At 44.9% G+C, this 15465-nt stretch overlaps 2 protein-coding genes across 6 annotated transcripts; one reads left to right on the forward strand and one right to left on the reverse strand.

Moving 5' to 3' along the window:
- The first annotated feature begins 524 nt into the window (after nt 1-524).
- Nucleotides 525-5626, forward strand: si:dkey-182i3.11 (insulin-like growth factor-binding protein complex acid labile subunit). Of its 5 annotated transcripts, none has more exons than XM_041047339.1 (5): nt 525-661; nt 933-1058; nt 1519-2209; nt 2588-2827; nt 3618-5626. In XM_041047339.1, the coding sequence occupies exons 4-5, from the start codon at nt 2612-2614 to the stop codon at nt 5460-5462; spliced, it is 2061 nt and encodes a 686-aa protein (XP_040903273.1). In that variant the 5' UTR covers nt 525-661; nt 933-1058; nt 1519-2209; nt 2588-2611; the 3' UTR covers nt 5463-5626. The 5 variants fall into 5 exon arrangements, with proteins under 5 accessions (XP_040903273.1, XP_040903274.1, XP_040903271.1 ...); XM_041047340.1 differs by having other exon boundaries at nt 1519-1622; XM_041047337.1 differs by having other exon boundaries at nt 1519-2827.
- Nucleotides 5627-6558: 932 nt separating this feature from the next.
- LOC121187828 (gastrula zinc finger protein XlCGF26.1-like) lies at nt 6559-12514 on the reverse strand. Its single transcript, XM_041047287.1, has 8 exons — nt 12262-12514; nt 10755-10853; nt 10155-10344; nt 9875-9945; nt 9351-9476; nt 8844-9129; nt 7837-8582; nt 6559-7222 (listed from the first exon to the last, which is right to left on the reverse strand). Exons 1-8 carry the CDS (start codon nt 12373-12375, stop codon nt 6956-6958), a joined length of 1899 nt encoding a protein of 632 aa, XP_040903221.1. The 5' UTR covers nt 12376-12514; the 3' UTR covers nt 6559-6955.
- Between the last annotated feature and the right edge of the window lie 2951 nt (nt 12515-15465).

Consider the following 15465-nt stretch of genomic DNA (forward strand, 5'->3'; position numbering starts at 1 on the left):
CCAACGGCGAGACCCGCAAGATCAAACACCTCCGGGTGTTCTTCATCACCGCCCTCTGGAGCATCTTCGCCTACATCTGGCTCTGCCTCATCCTGTCTGTCATGACGCCCGGCGGCGTGGAGGTGGGACACACTCACTGTTCATGATGATGACTGCTCGTGATGGTACAGTGAAATAATGCTATAATAATCTGTGCTGGACTCTCCTGCAGCTCTTTAAACTGTCTGAGTGATTGGCTGTTTGAACTAACACCACCTGCGCATACAACAGATCAGATCTCCACGATGCTCCATCCACAGTGCGCCCCGTTTCCGGCACTCCTCAGCCAGATGAGAATCTGTACGTGTGTGTTTCAGGTGTGGGAGGCCCAGGTGACCCTGCTGTACTTCCCGGTGTGTGTCATCCTACAAGTACATGGGGCAAGCGTTACCGAGCCGGCAAGCGCCACGGCACGGAGATGATCGTAGACGGCAAGTTCCCACCACGAGGGGGCGCCGTGGTCCCTGCCGAAAATTGCGGGGGAACTCATGACGGCACAGCAGGCGCTGCGGCCAGTGACACTGGTGTGGAAGAGGGATCCATGGCAACGGGAGCTGGGGGCAACCTGCCCAACTCCAACAGCATGACGGTCAATGTGGAGCTGGACGAGAGCCGCAAAGAGGTGAGCGACCGAGAGGGAGAGGAATGGAGGATAATATTAAATGTAGAGAGAACTGTGATAACAATGCAACAAGCTCATCTCAACCTCCATGTTGGCGTTTTTTATTTCAGTGGTCAGCATGTGGATTTCAGAAAGTCCCTGTTAGAAAGTTAGCAGACCTCAGAAAAGGTGAGGGATGTGAAGACACAGGTCTCAGTTAAGTATGTGTGTGTGTGTGTGTGTGTGTGTGTGTGTGTGTGTGTGTGTGTGTGTATAAAACTTAACTTTTAAGGCGTAACTTGCTGCGCCACAGCCGCCGATCTTGACAATCTGATCACCACACTGGTGAGGAGGAGAGAGGCCAGGAGACTGACAGTGAGGATGGATTAGAGCTCACTTTGACCCAAAGTAGTCTGTGGTAATTTCTTCTATTTATCTTTTCTTTCTTATTTCTTATATTTAAAATAACCCAGAAAGGGGCGGTGCGGTGGCGCAGTGGTTGGCACTGTCGCCTCAAGGCAAGAGGGTTGTGGATTCCAGCCCCGGGCGGGGTGCTCCTGTGCGGAGTTTGTCTGCTCTCCCTGTGTAGAGGTTTGTGTCATGAAGGACATTCAGCAAAATAACGTGCCAGATCTGAAAACTGACGGGGAACAGCTGAAAGTGGAACAATATTCAAAATAATCTGGAGATTGTGTTTTTTAGAACTCGAATTCATGATGTATAAGCTCAGATCAGTGAGGCAGACAGACCGTAAATAACAAACAGAAGTTCAAAACTTCTAATGTTCAACAAAAAAAAAAAACACACAACAAGCAGTGATAATAAATGTATTTTTACAGTTTATGATGAATCTTAATGGAACGGTCATCTTTATGCAGGTCTCTGTCCTGGATCGTCCTCCGTGACAGAGGAGCATCACCTGCTGTGAGCTGTAATGTCCCGGTGATGGCAGCCTCCGTCTGAAACATGGGATTTCCCACAGGTTTGTTGACTCTGACTTGAACAAACCTCACAGGAAAAGAACGCTGTTTTTATTCCACACATTCATGACGTTGCCCGACTAGCTCCTACATTTCCCACAGTGCAACTCGGCCACTGACAGTGGATCCAGATGTGTAATGCTAATAACGGCTCATGTAGCCTCTTTTTTTAACGCTCAAACTTGTAGTTTTCAAACGAACATGAACTCAAGTTCCATCACTTGAGGACATTTATGAGACTTTATCCCTTTTTTCACAATTGTACTGTAGAACTACGAGTTCTGATTTCTGTAGAAGAAGAAGTTTCCTGGAGATGGATCCACTGAGTGCAGCCTGTCAGTGTGCATGAACAGTGACTGTGCTGCTCTAAGCAGTTTTATAGCGCTTTCATCACCACACTGGTTTGACCCAACGAGCATGTCCTGCTTTCTCTTCCTCTGCTGTTCTGAGAAATCTCATTTGGTAACCACATGTTGCTGCACTGTATCTTAAAGAGCAGCCTCCACAGTCAGGTATAAACAGTCTGCAGTCTCAGTTTTCAGTGAAACATCCTGCAACAAAACCCAACTTCTCTAACTTCTCATCGTGGGTAAGTTTTGATTTAACAGCCGTTACAATGATCTGACAAAGCAAAGGTAATTCCTGAGAATCCTTAATGAACAGATGATGCTAAAATATAAACTTTGAAGCTATTTAACTGATAATGCATGCTAAGTGTCGAGAGTGTACAATGGAAAAGAAGCTCTTAAATAACTGTTCGTCATCAGTCAGTGTGTTGTAACCAAACCAGGGCCTCCACAAATCAGCAAATCATGATGGTTCAAGGAAAATGACAAAACATTTCAGAACCCAAACTGGTGCAGACGCTGTGGAGGATCAGAATATTCGCTGCAAAGTGAAATATCAGCTGTATAAAACACTTTTGAATGGAACAACATTGTACTGTTCAATTTCTACCATGCTCCAGGCGTGTTCCCTGCTGCAGCCAGGCATGTTGGCAGCCTTAACTCTGGCCTCCCTGGGCTTCTTGGTGTGGTCATCAGACGTCTGCCCCCCAGGCTGCCAGTGCCTGCGCAACCAGACCTCCATTGCATGTCAAGACAAAGAGCTGGACCTGATCCCTGAATTACCAGAGTGCACAGAGGAGCTGTACGTCTCATACAATAAGATACAGGAAATACCCAGGCGTGGGCTGGAGAAGCTGCAGGTATGAAACTTACAGAGCCTGAACATATGAACGCTGTGGGTGACGCGCTTGACAAAGTTTAATTATCATGTTCTCAAACGTCTGTCAGCAGTGAATCTGCAGCAAGACAGTTATAGACTGAACATTAAAGATCCACACTGATGCTTCAGCATGCAAATTGTCTTTTTGTTAATTTTTGTATAGTGTAAACAAACAAGATAGATTTAGTGAATATGCATGAATATAACGGACTAATAGGTGGATGTTGTTTCCAGGCCAGCTGTTTCCCTGTTTCCAGTCGCTATGCTAGGGGTGGGCAAACTGTTCCACAAAGGGCCGGTGTGGCTGCAGGTTTTTGTTCCAACCAAGCAGCAGCACACCAGACTTGACTCATTTAATCAACTGATCTCAGTCTTCAGACAGTTGATTGGTCAAACTGTGTGCTCTTCATTGGTTGGAACAAAAACCTGCAGCCACACCTACCCTTTGTGGAACAGTTTGCCCACCCCTGCTCTATGCTAAGCTAAGGTAGGGACAGTGGTCTTGAACGTCTCACTAAATCTCCACCTTAAAGCCAACAAGCATATTTCTTGTGTCGAATTGTTCCTTTAATCTTTAAGTGTTGCTGTGAAGCTCACAGACTAATTGTTTTTTGAAACTAAGACCCCTGTGCCTACCTGGACTTCCAGAACTCTTATCTAACATGAATATGCATGAATATGAAATAATATCCTTTTTTTTTCTCTGTGGTTTGTCTAAACAATTAAAAGACTAAAAGACTTCTCACAAGTCTACCCTTGATATCCTGCAGGTCTTGGACCTGACTAAGAATCAGCTGAATGTCTCCCTGTCCCTCAACCCAGTTTGGCCCAGTATGATGAAGCTGTCCAAGCTCTTCCTACGTGACAACGGCCTGAGGTCTCTACACGCTGCTCAGTTCCTAAACTGCACTGCTCTCACCTTACTGGACCTGAGTGAGAACCTGCTCCAGTATCTACCGGCTGGATTCCTCCGTGGATTGGCTAATCTGAAGACACTTTTTCTGAACTTTAACCAGATTCGAATGCTACAGGTTGGTGGATTGGAAGGGGCCTTCGCCCTTGCCGACCTCTACCTCAGCCATAATTTTATAACCCAGATAGAGGAAGGTGTTTTCAAGAACTCCACTGCATTAGAGAAACTTGTTCTGTCACATAACAGGATCAGAAGTGTGGGTGATGCCAGTTTCAGAGGAGCAACAAATCTCCAGCACCTTCACCTGAGGAGTAACCTGCTGGTCTCTGTTCCATCTGAGGCACTGAGGGATGTTAAGAGGCTCAAGGTTCTGCATCTACAGATGAACAGCCTCATCAGCCTCCCGGAGGATTGCTTCTCTTCACTGAGCCTGTTGGTTGATCTAGACTTGAGCAACAACAACCTGAGCACCGTGTCAGAGGGATCACTGAGAGGTCTGACCACGCTGAGGAAGCTGGACCTCAGCATCAACCTCATAGATTCACTTCCCTCCAAACTCTTCAATGACCTGATCAACCTTGAGTCACTTGATTTGTACAGGAACAGACTGACATCTCTTCCTCAGGACATATTCAGTAACTTGACCAACCTGCTACAGCTGCAGCTGGACAGTAATCAGATCTCTGCTCTACCAGATGGGGTATTTGATTCACTGTCCAGACTCAGTGAGCTACAGCTGTCATACAACCGCATCACAGAGCTCCATCCTGCTCTGTTCAACGAGCTCAGGTCTCTGCAGAACCTGTACTTGGAACACAGCATGCTGAGGCACCTTCCTGAAGGACTGTTCCTCAGGATGAGTGACCTCAGGGAGATAGACCTCAGTGACAACCGCATCAGCTCTCTACATCCCTCGCTTTTCCACGGTTTGGTGAGAGTACATTCGCTGAAGCTCACTCGTAACAATCTCTCCTCTTTAGAAACGGAGCAGTTCAGAAATCTTAGGACCTTAAAAGTTTTAAAACTAGATGGAAACCATATCAATAAACTTCCTACAGACCTGTTCATGGATCTAAGAAATCTTACAGTGCTGGACCTGGACCACAATTGTCTCTCAGAGCTTTCTTCTGATGACTTTGTAGGGTTAAACCATCTTAAAGAGCTCAGGTTGAACTTCAATCAGCTCCATAAAATCCCTTTCAGCACCTTCCATCTCCTCCACAACCTCCGCAGGCTTCTGCTAAAGAACAACAGCCTGGACAGTTTACAGCCTCAGCTCTTTGCCCAGCTTTCGAAGCTAACAGAGCTAAACTTGGATGGAAACAAGCTGGATCACCTGCAGCCTGATGTCTTTCAAGGACTTAAAAACCTCCAGAAATTGAGTTTGAAGTCCAACCAGCTCAGAGCAGTGGAGACCAGGGCTTTGGAGCCTTTGAGAAAGCTTAATGCCGTTTGTCTGTCAGGAAATTTGTGGGACTGTACAAACACACGTGTTCACTACATCAGCTGCTGGGTCAACACGCACAGAGACAAGCTCGAAGATCAGCCAGTCTGTTTCTCCCACTCTTCATCACACCAATCAGTGCCTCCACTGTTGTTAAAGGACTCTTGCTTTGCAAATGCTGCAGGCAGCTCATCGCCATCGTTTCCTCTAGAAACGCTCAGTCTGCTCGTGTTAGTCATAGCTGTCGGCCCATCGTGACAGCCTTTGAAGTGGTTTCATCTTCTAACGTCTCTTTCCTTTCTTTGCTTTTCATGTCTGCTCTTGGTTTTAAAATATTTGCTCCTGAATCTCAGTGTACTGTACGTTTGAATATCGATAGATACACAAAATCCTGTTAATCAAATAAATTTGAGGGAAATTTACGGTGTTTGTACATGCTGTCAAAACTGGCCTAACAACAGAGGGGAGGCTGACTGTTTTAGTATCTGCATTTGTGTTTTCTCACTCAGCACATCAGCCCTTCTAACGCACGGGAAACTTTGTTTCCAAAAAGTCAGTTAAACTTTTTTTTATTTCACTAATTTATTCATCATGTGAAAAGATGTTTAGAAAAAAGGCAGGAAAACTTGAGGTTGGTTAAACCATTCTCATTCTCTTACAACTTAAATAACTCTTTAAATATTAGCAAAAAATATTAGCATTTTAGCTCAATAGCTTCCAGGTCATGTGACCTAATGACTCAAAATCAGTGCAGGACCACAGTACTTCACTGGCTGGTTGAGATACACCTCTTTTTATTACACTCCTGATCATCAAGTTTTGATATATACCATCAATTGTTTCAATAGCCTCAGGTCAAAACCAGTACAGGATCACACTGACACGTCTCTTTATTGCCTTTCAATAACCCACATTTTATTTTGAAAACCGGAAGTTGGCCCACGCTGTAGCAGCCGAGCGCTGACTTTCTCAACCGCGTCCGTCTACTGACCGTAGAGTCTGTAACACTGGAGCTTGAGATGTTGGAGCGGCTGCTTTGACCGCAGGCTCATTTCTTCTGTTGTGAAAAAGCAAAAGACGCGCGCTGTGCAAGAAGAGCTGCGCCCCTTAATGTCCGGAGAGAGTATCGATATATGGGACTAAGATATCGATATAAATCTAAATATCGATTTTTTTACACACCTCTCATTAACATCCTTCCTCAGTTCCCCTGTATAACAAGCTGAAACTCTGACTGAAGGAGGGAGCTCTTCTAACATCTATCAGCACACTCTGCTCACAAATGCATTCAAGGACTAAAAGGCTCTTGGTACAGGCAGCATCCGCAGGTGAGACCATTCTATTCTTCTGTTATTCTTTCTCTTTCCTGTGTCCATGTTTTCCATTCAGGCTGACGCGTGCTGCACACCAGTTGCCTGTGACTGCTCTCGTTCCTTCCTGTAATTTATCAGCAGTTCTTTCTTCCGTGATCGTGGGACAGTTACCTGCTCTCCTTCCAGCTGCCACACCTGTTTGACTCAGTGCAGCTCCATCTGGATAACAGTGTCAGGTAACTTCAACAAAAGGTTGTGAATGTATTTGTTCTCTCATCTGAGCTCCACGCTGCATCTGCCTCCACCACTTTTCTTCAGAGTAGCTTTCACTGGAAACAGTCCTTTATTTTCTCTCTGTCCATTTGTTTCTCAGCAGACACATGGAAGCTTGCAGCAGCTGCTGTCTCACCAGGTCAGACGTGTCTCTGCAGTTTAGCGTCAGACATAGAAACACTTATGGTCCTTCAGGTTCCTCAGGTAGGAGAAGCTCTTCCCACACTTGTCACACATAAACTGCTTCTCCCCGGTGTGGATCTGTTGGTGGGCCTTCAGGCTGTTGCCCTGGTTGAAGCTGCGTCCACACGTGTCACAGCTGAACGGCTTCTCCCCGGTGTGGATGCGCTGGTGTCTGTTCAGGTTGCCTGTGTTGCTGAAACATTTCCCACATGTGTCGCAGCTGAACGGCTTCTCTCCTGTGTGGACCACCTTCAGAGGAGGGGGTTGAAAGAAAAGATTTACACCACACGTTTCCAAACATCTGACGTGATGAAGCACAACATGCTGCTGCAGAGGGTGTGACCATAAAATGCTTCTCTAACAGCTGAAGTCAGTCTGTCGAGCTTGTGTTGATAAAATTTGTGCACAAAACGGTAAATTTTAACAATTTTAGAAAGTTTTTTTTGTTTCTATTTTACACAACCGCTATCAGGTCGACCAGAACTTCACCCCCTGTAAGTGGCCACAAACAGGCGTTACAGTTCTCTAACAAGTACCTTAATAGAACTAATTAGTCATTTGAGCTCTTTAACCGAATTAGTGAGACTCCTGAGTGACGCTTACAGCAGGTCGGGGTGAATCCTCATCCTGTTTATTCTGCTTTTTTATTCCATGGAACCCAGTGAGCATGACATATCTGTGTATTCTCTGGCTGCCTCATGCAGTCTTTAGGAACTCTGTCCCACTCTGAACTTCTGAGCTGCTCAAACATGGATGTTGTCACAAACAAGCAACATGTTTTTGTTCTCATGCTAAAAGCAAATAGCAGGGGTGGGGGTTTCTTTTCTCTTCACACGACACCTGTAGAGCCAATGTAAACCCACCTGGTGTGATTTAAGGCTGCTGTGCTGTGTAAACATGCGTCCACAGATGTCGCAGGAGAAGGGCCTCTCCCCGCTGTGTGTCTTCAGGTGAATCTTCAGGTAACTGGACGACTTGAAGCTCTTCCCGCAGAGCCCGCAGCTGTGAGGCCTGTCCACTGTGTGGTGCTGCTGGTGCGAGCGCAGGTCAGTGATCGAGCTGAGCCGCCGGCCGCAGAGCACGCACGTGCACGGAATAGTTGCCGCATGCGTCTGGAGGTGTTTGCGTAACGAGTCGACACAGGCCACCGCTGTGCCGCACGCCACGCAGGCCAGCGAGTTCTCGCCCGAGTGAGAGGTCTTCTGGTGCATCTTCAACGCACTCTTCTGGATGAAACACTTGCCGCAGGTGTCGCAGCTAAAGGGACGCTCACCAGTGTGTATCCGCTGATGGCCTTTCAGAGTATCGGCCTGGTTGAAGCTCTTGCCGCAAGTATCACACCTGAAAGGCTTTTCCCCCGTGTGTATGCGCAGGTGGCGCTGCAGGTTACCTTGTATTGTGAAGCTTTTGTTGCAGTACTGGCAGTTGTAGGCCCGCTCTCCGGTGTGGACCATCTGGTGCATCTTCAGGCCGTGGGCTCGGTAGAAGCTCTTCCCACACTGTTCACAGCGAAACGGCCGGACCTCAGCGTGGAGCCGCTGGTGGTTCCTCAGGAGCTGCTTCAGAGTGAAACCCTTCCCACAAACATCACAGGTGTGTGGCCTCTCACCTGCACATGGGAAAAGTAAATATTGTAAGAGTGAGGTATTTGTAACAAACAAGTGTAGGACCCATGCACACTACCTGCCCAGACCAGACAGGAGATAACATCAGCAGTTAGCTGGAGACAGAAGCAGAACATCAAGCAGCTCAAGAACCAGGAAGGAAAAGAGAGTGAAGTCTGGACTTCGATTCACTGGTAGTGCAGAAAACTAATGTGTATGTATGTTTACACTGATATTTTTTTTATCTCAATCACATGAACACTCACCTGTGTGAAGCAGCACGTGTGCGTTGAGGCTGCGCTGGAATGAAAACCCTCTGCCACACTGGGAGCAGTGGAAGGGCTTCTCTGCGCTGGCCCCGTGGACGGCCTGGTGGGCTTTGAGCTGCAGCAGCTTGGTGAAGGTTTTCCTGCAGTGTTTGCAGCTCAGAGGCTGCTGGTTCTGACTCTGACTCTCCTTCTTTGCTTGACCTCGGCGGGTCTTGGGCTTTACAACACGCTTAGGTCTGGCGGCGTATCCTGTGTCACCATCATCCGGATCTTCTGGATCCAACTAACAGAAGAAATTCACAGTTTGTTCATTTATTTTTCTTATCTTGATTTTGGTCACGGCGGGCTGACGCTTATATTAATGGTACAAGGCAGAAAGTTCATCACATGCTTAAAGCAGACTGGCCCTCACCCTCTCATTAACACACCATTCTTAACTATGAAATAAAGAGACAGAAACAGGCAAAAGACAAATTACACATAAATATTATTTATGAAATCTACCTGATAGTCTGGGTCGTCATCGTTGTCCGGGCCCCCTTCGTCTCTGTACTGACCGGAATCAGAGGACGCCTGGTCGGCAAACACTTCCAATCCTTCCTCCTTTATTATAACCGATTGCACGCTGTCCTGAGAGAAGGTCAGAATAAGGAAATGTGAACAAGAGTGTAAATAGCTACAAACTGAACCCCTTTCTACCTCTCATGATCTCCAGCACAGTGTTTCTGAGTGTTTTCTGTGGAAAGCTTTGATGAGACTGTTATACAAATCTTCAACAGTCACACATGGGTGGGTGTTTGGGTGTCCACGTACGTTTGATGGTTCACCAATAAAACAAGAGATTTTCTCACAGAACATGTAGAAATAAAATGTACAAACAACTTAAATCTGATTCTGTGACATCCATTCTGTCTGATGCATCAGCTGGTATTGTATTATCAGGTGTGAATGTAATGTGAGGGAAAGAAGAAGAAATGGGAAAAAGAGACCAGTGTGAAACCCTGTGATGGGACAGGACGGGAATTCACCTCGTACGTTCTGCCTTTCCACAGGTGAATTATCGGCGACCTTTTCACTCCAGTATCACCACAGGCCACAACTGTGAAAAATGAAGAGGTTATTAGTATTTCTGTGGAAACAGCTGCTCTGACATCAGTGTAGCCTCTTTTACAAAGTGTTAAAAGGAGGAAAAATGAAAGATGGTGTGTTAAATATCAGCATTTGTCTTCATGTGTTACAGGCAACACACCTGATTTTCCACTCAGTGTTTAGTTGAGAGAAACAACAGTGAAAGGACAAACTCATCACCTCTGCGACTCTTCCTCCCTGAGTGATGGCTGATCTGGACCATCTCTCCCTCCGTCTCTCCACTTCCTCCCTCTGTCAGCTCTTCCGCTTCCTTCTGGCCTCTGCTTCCCTCCAACACCAGCTTCAGCTCCGTCTCTGCCTCCTCCAGCCTCCTCCTCAGGTCCTCGATCTCTGCCACGCCCTGTGACACCTACACAGCAGAAACCAACCGGCTTTTTAAACAGAAATCAAGGTAAATTCAGCTTTGATGTGTTTCTATCTATATGGTTTAACTTATTTCACAGTGATAGAGTTTATCTTACTATCTTGTAAGATAAACTCAAGATAAGTCATTTTTCAAGCAAAGTTGCCAAAAATTTGCTTTAAATTACAGAGAGATCTTTGGCTTTTGGACTGTTGGTTTGAGAGAAAACAGAAATCTGAAAACTGTGATGGAAATGTTCTGATGTTTTAAAGATCAAACAATTAAGTGACTGAGTAAATTATAATGAAAATAGTTACTATTTGCAGCCCTAAGACAGACTGTGATCAGAAAAACAGATTTTCCCGAGTTGGCCGCTACAGGCTTCCGTAGACAGATATATCAGTGCAGTCGCGTACTTCTAACTGCAGCAGAGAAGAACACTCGTGGAAAAGCTGGCAGATCTTCTCCACAGTTTCTTGGGCCAGAGATGTCATGAAGACACTGAACTGGACCACCTGATGGGAACAATACAGACGACTGTTAGAGACAGAGGATTCAGAGTAATAGCCTTATTTTATATCTTATTATACGTAGGGATGGGGTCGATCCAGTATCAGGTTCCGATACCAAACATAATTCACGGATGAGAAATTTCCGATCCATGAACCATGTCTGTGCTGTAATGCTGTCTGCTGAAACGACTCCACAGGTGATTCCCTGCCGGCTGCTCTGCTAACTGGCTGCAAACTGTGGAATGGATTTCCTGGACGGAGGCGTGTCTCATTACTCCGCGTCACATTGAGACACGCCTCCGTTCCGGAAATCCATTCCTCAGTTTGCAGCCAGCTAGCAGGCGAGCATCGAGCAGCGCGTAGCTAACCAGCTTTTCAGCACATAATGTCGCTGCGTGGAAATATTTAGCACCAGAAACACCACGAAGCAAGACAGCAACGTGCGATGTTTGCTAAGCCGCTGTACCGAGGGGCGGAAGCTCCGTCGCGACAAGTGGTAATTAGTACTGATTAGCTCCATGCTAACATAATATGGAGAATCCCATTGACGGGCTAGCGCGTTAGCATCGGTCGCGCTATTAACTTTTACACACAAACAGTCATACAGGTAATTCACACACCAACAATATATTACTCGCGGACTTATGTCCCTTCCAGGTACAGCACGAAGAACATGAACCGTGAGTGAGCTTCCGCCCCTCGGGATGTTTGAGATTTGAAAAACCTTGATTTGTTGCTGCTGCCTTTTGGGACATACATGCATACATTCGTACATATACTTGCGGTGCATCCCTAAGTATACTGTATCTGACAGGAAATAAGTAAAATTATTTTCTAATTGTTTTAACAGTTAACAGAAAAAAAAAATAAACAGAATCTTTGCTAGTTATAACTTAACTTAATACCAAGCTACCCATACTGCAGTCGTGTCCTACACACCTTACACACCTTCAGCACTTATAAATATAGAATATTGACTGATAAATTGATCATGGTCCTGGCAGGTAACGATCAGTGAGACCTGTGGCTGAAACGTCTGTAGACATACAGCACATAGATAGGCCTGGGCCCGCTGTCCAAGTCAAAATGGCGTCCAAAGATGGATTCTTCTCGATCGTTGTGGTACCTTGATCGACCAGACAGATGTTTGGATTTAATTTAACGTGAATATACGCTCCACGCTGCCCGGCAGCCCCGCTGTCGGTAGCAGTTGGGAGTTTCGTCGCTGAATGAGGACCACAGCAGCTAGCTAGCTCTTCTATTTCTATGATCAGCTGGTCGTCGGAGTGAGCGTCAACACGGAGAAGAGGAGTAAACAAAAACAACAATAACAAGTACAACGGCAACTTACCCCTCACCCCTAACCCTAACACAGCTCACATTAACTGTGATCACTAGCAGCTTAACGTACCTTCTCCTCCGAGTACCCGTGTGTGTTTTCAGCCGCAACTTTGGTCATTTCTGTGACAGTCGCATTGACCATTATCTCTAAAATGGAGGCGACCTGCGCCTCCAGCTCCGCCATACCGACGACTTAATATGTCCGCTACACCTGCTGGCGTGGCTCTGTAGTTTTTATAATGAAAACAAATACCTTTTGCTGCTATAATTTTGTCGTTATGGGAAAAAAACTCGTGTCCCTGACAATACGGATCCCACCTACTTCTTCCTGGTCGTGTTTTTCAAAATAAAAGCACCCATACTTAACTGAGGAAACTTCTGTGAGGAGAACAACGAAGATGAATATGATACGTGATAAAACGGCGATACGTGCTCACAGTGACAGCAGACAGTGTTACTCCACCCGGCGAAATGCAAACGTCATAATCACATAACTTTACTAAAATAAGAAGCAGTAGAAACACTAGGAATCATTTCCAAACATCACTGTTTTTTGTCTGTTTACCAGAGGTGTGGACTCGAGTCACATGACTTGGACTCGAGTCAGACTCGAGTCATGAATTTGATGACTTTAGACTCGACTTGACAAAATGTAAAGAGACTTGCAACTCGACTTGGACTTTAACATCAATGACTTGTGACTTCACTTGGACTTGAGCCTTTTGACTCGACAAGACTTGCTACTTTCCTCAAAAACCCAAAGATTAAAAAGGATGTTATTTAAGGAACGCTCTGTATCTTTCTTTGTATGTGTGCGTCTGTGTGTGTGCTGTCGGCACAACATCCAATCAAATTAGATCAACGTTGTTTTGATCCGACAGCATCCATCCAATCAAATTGCAGGACAACCAATGAAGACGGACTGTCAAACAGCGCGCTAGCTGGAAAAAATGATACCAAAGATAGTTTCGTTCGGGTATAAAAACTACGAGGTGGTCAATAAAAAACGAATTGCAGTATGCAAAACATGTGGCTCGAAGATTACAGATGGAGACGCAACAACTTAGAACTTCGTTCGACATCTGAAGTTGCACAAAGAAAGGTAAGTTCTGAATGAAAGCTTACATTTATTGGCTAAGTAGCTTTTTCTTTGCTGTGTAGCTAAATCATTGCAAACACGGTAATTTGTTGCGTCTACTGCGAGTTCACTCCCTTATTCATACCTTTGTTAAGTATTTTTTTAACAGGGCTATGGTTGAGGTACTTATACATAACATTAGTCAAGGTATCACACAGTAGACGGCGGTTAGCAGCAACGCATATTTTAGCCACCTACAAAGAGGCAAACCTAATAAAATCAAGGTCACTTTAAATGTGCGCTATATTAAGAATATGTGTACCGTTTTAGCTTGCTGTCAGACGGATTTTTCCGACAGGAAAACAAAGTTATACTGCTCGTTGTTCTTACTCTCCAGCAGTCCATTGACGAAAAAACAAGTTAGCTTGCACACGTGAGTTGCTGGTCTACGTGCTGCAACGTAACACACTAAGATACAAAATATATTATCACACAATGTTAAGATTGATATTAATAATATGAGTAATTAAGAGTAGTTTCAATACAGTTCATGTGTGGCTATAAGGGATGTTCTGACATCTGTTTAATATGCTTACCTCTTACATAATATATTATTGCTGTGTGGTTAAAAGGACTCGAAAGGACTTGAAACTCAAAGTGTAGGACTTTGGACTTGACTTGAGACTTGTCAATCTTGACTTTGGACTTGACTCGGGACTTGCCTGTCTTGACTTGGGACTTGACTCGGGACTTGAGGGCCAAGACTTGAGACTTACTTGGGACTTGCAAAACAATGACTTGGTCCCACCTCTGCTGTTTACTAACAAAATACGTGGTGCACATTCAAAAGTTGTATACAAGGTACGTTATGGATTATTTTTCCACTCAGAAACTCCATTAGATTAAAAAAAAAAAAAAAAAAAAAAAAAAAGCAAACAAGCAAAAACAAACACCACTGTGTTATTTCCACTTCTTCTGAATATGACTCCGACCACGGATTGTATGCTTTAGAAAAATATAAGCAAGCGAGGGAGTAGTGGCGCCTCGGTGTGTCAGTCCAAGTCTTCTGTTTGCACCAACAACACCATGTCAAGCTCCTTGTATGTGTAACATACCTGTAAATAAAGTGTTTCTGATTCTCATTCATATGAAATGTTTGCGATTAGCCATGTGAGCTTAGACTGTTTTATTTTGAAAGTTTTTCACCGGAAACATCTATACGACATTGCGTTTGCCTTGACTCTACTTAATGATTGAGTGTTTACTGCCATCCAGTGGCCAAATTTAAGAACTGCAACAATACATAAATCCGTGGCTAACGCAGCGTTAGTGTCGGTACAACAGCGTAATTAACGTTCCTGCCAAATTCGCCAAAAACGCCTGTCAACTTTGAACACAAAACAGAGGCGACAAAACGAAGAAACCAAGGAGAAATAGTGGGATATATTTTCGAACTGAAACGATCCGATTGCAACTTTTGATCATTTATGGACCTAAAAACATGTTTTTGATTGTATTTTTCCACTGGACGTGATTCTTTGGACATTTCCGGACAAAACAAGACCATTTTTGATGTTGTTGCTATGCGTGTTGGAACCGCAGGCTGCGTAGAGGAAAAATAAAAACAATAAGCGTCGACATTATTATTTTGATGTTTTTTAGAAGATGGTTCAGTTGTACCTGCAGTTGTTGTATCTTGTAAATGTTTATAACACTGAAAGGATAAAACTTTCACGTGTTGTGCTGCATGTGCACCACCCTAAATGTAGTAGTTATTTAGGTACGATAAAACAGAAATGTCCGAGAAATAGCACGACAGCCCGTCGGCGGGCCGTCATCAATACTGAAAAGTCTATTCTACAAAATCTACATTACACGTAACTTTAAAAAACTTTTATTTTTCAGTTTCTCCACTTTTCTCGTGGAGATGTGTCTCAATGTGTCTGTGTATGAGCTGTCTGTAGCTCACGCTGTTTGAGCTACGTAGCTCACGCTGTCTACGTAACTCACGCTGTGGCGAAGCTGTCAGCTACGTAGCTCAAACAAACGTAGCTGACAGCTTCGCCACAGCGTGAGTTACGTAGCGTGAGCTACGTAGCTCATACACATTACACATTATTAGGGATAGGTGGGTTTCAGATGGAGGGCAGGAAGTGTTTCAGCCGTTAGCTGACTGACGCACTAAGAATCTACCGT

The sequence above is a fragment of the Toxotes jaculatrix genome, chromosome 9 (genome assembly GCF_017976425.1).
Source record: "Toxotes jaculatrix isolate fToxJac2 chromosome 9, fToxJac2.pri, whole genome shotgun sequence".
NCBI classification, from domain to species: domain Eukaryota; kingdom Metazoa; phylum Chordata; class Actinopteri; family Toxotidae; genus Toxotes; species Toxotes jaculatrix.

Bases quoted from the DNA above. Each gene is read 5' to 3' on its own strand.
- si:dkey-182i3.11 (XM_041047337.1), top strand. From the start codon at position 2,450: ATGACAAAACATTTCAGAACCCAAACTGGTGCAGACGCTGTGGAGGAT. The intron at 2,828-3,617 runs GTATGAAACTTA...GATATCCTGCAG, and splicing joins GTGGGCTGGAGAAGCTGCAG to GTCTTGGACCTGACTAAGAA.
- LOC121187828 (XM_041047287.1), bottom strand. From the start codon at position 12,375: ATGGCGGAGCTGGAGGCGCAGGTCGCCTCCATTTTAGAGATAATGGTC. The intron at 10,854-12,261 runs GTACGTTAAGCT...TGTTCCCATCAG, and splicing joins ACGGGTACTCGGAGGAGAAG to GTGGTCCAGTTCAGTGTCTT. The intron at 9,946-10,154 runs GTGATGAGTTTG...CATTTTTCACAG, and splicing joins AGGGAGGAAGAGTCGCAGAG to TTGTGGCCTGTGGTGATACT.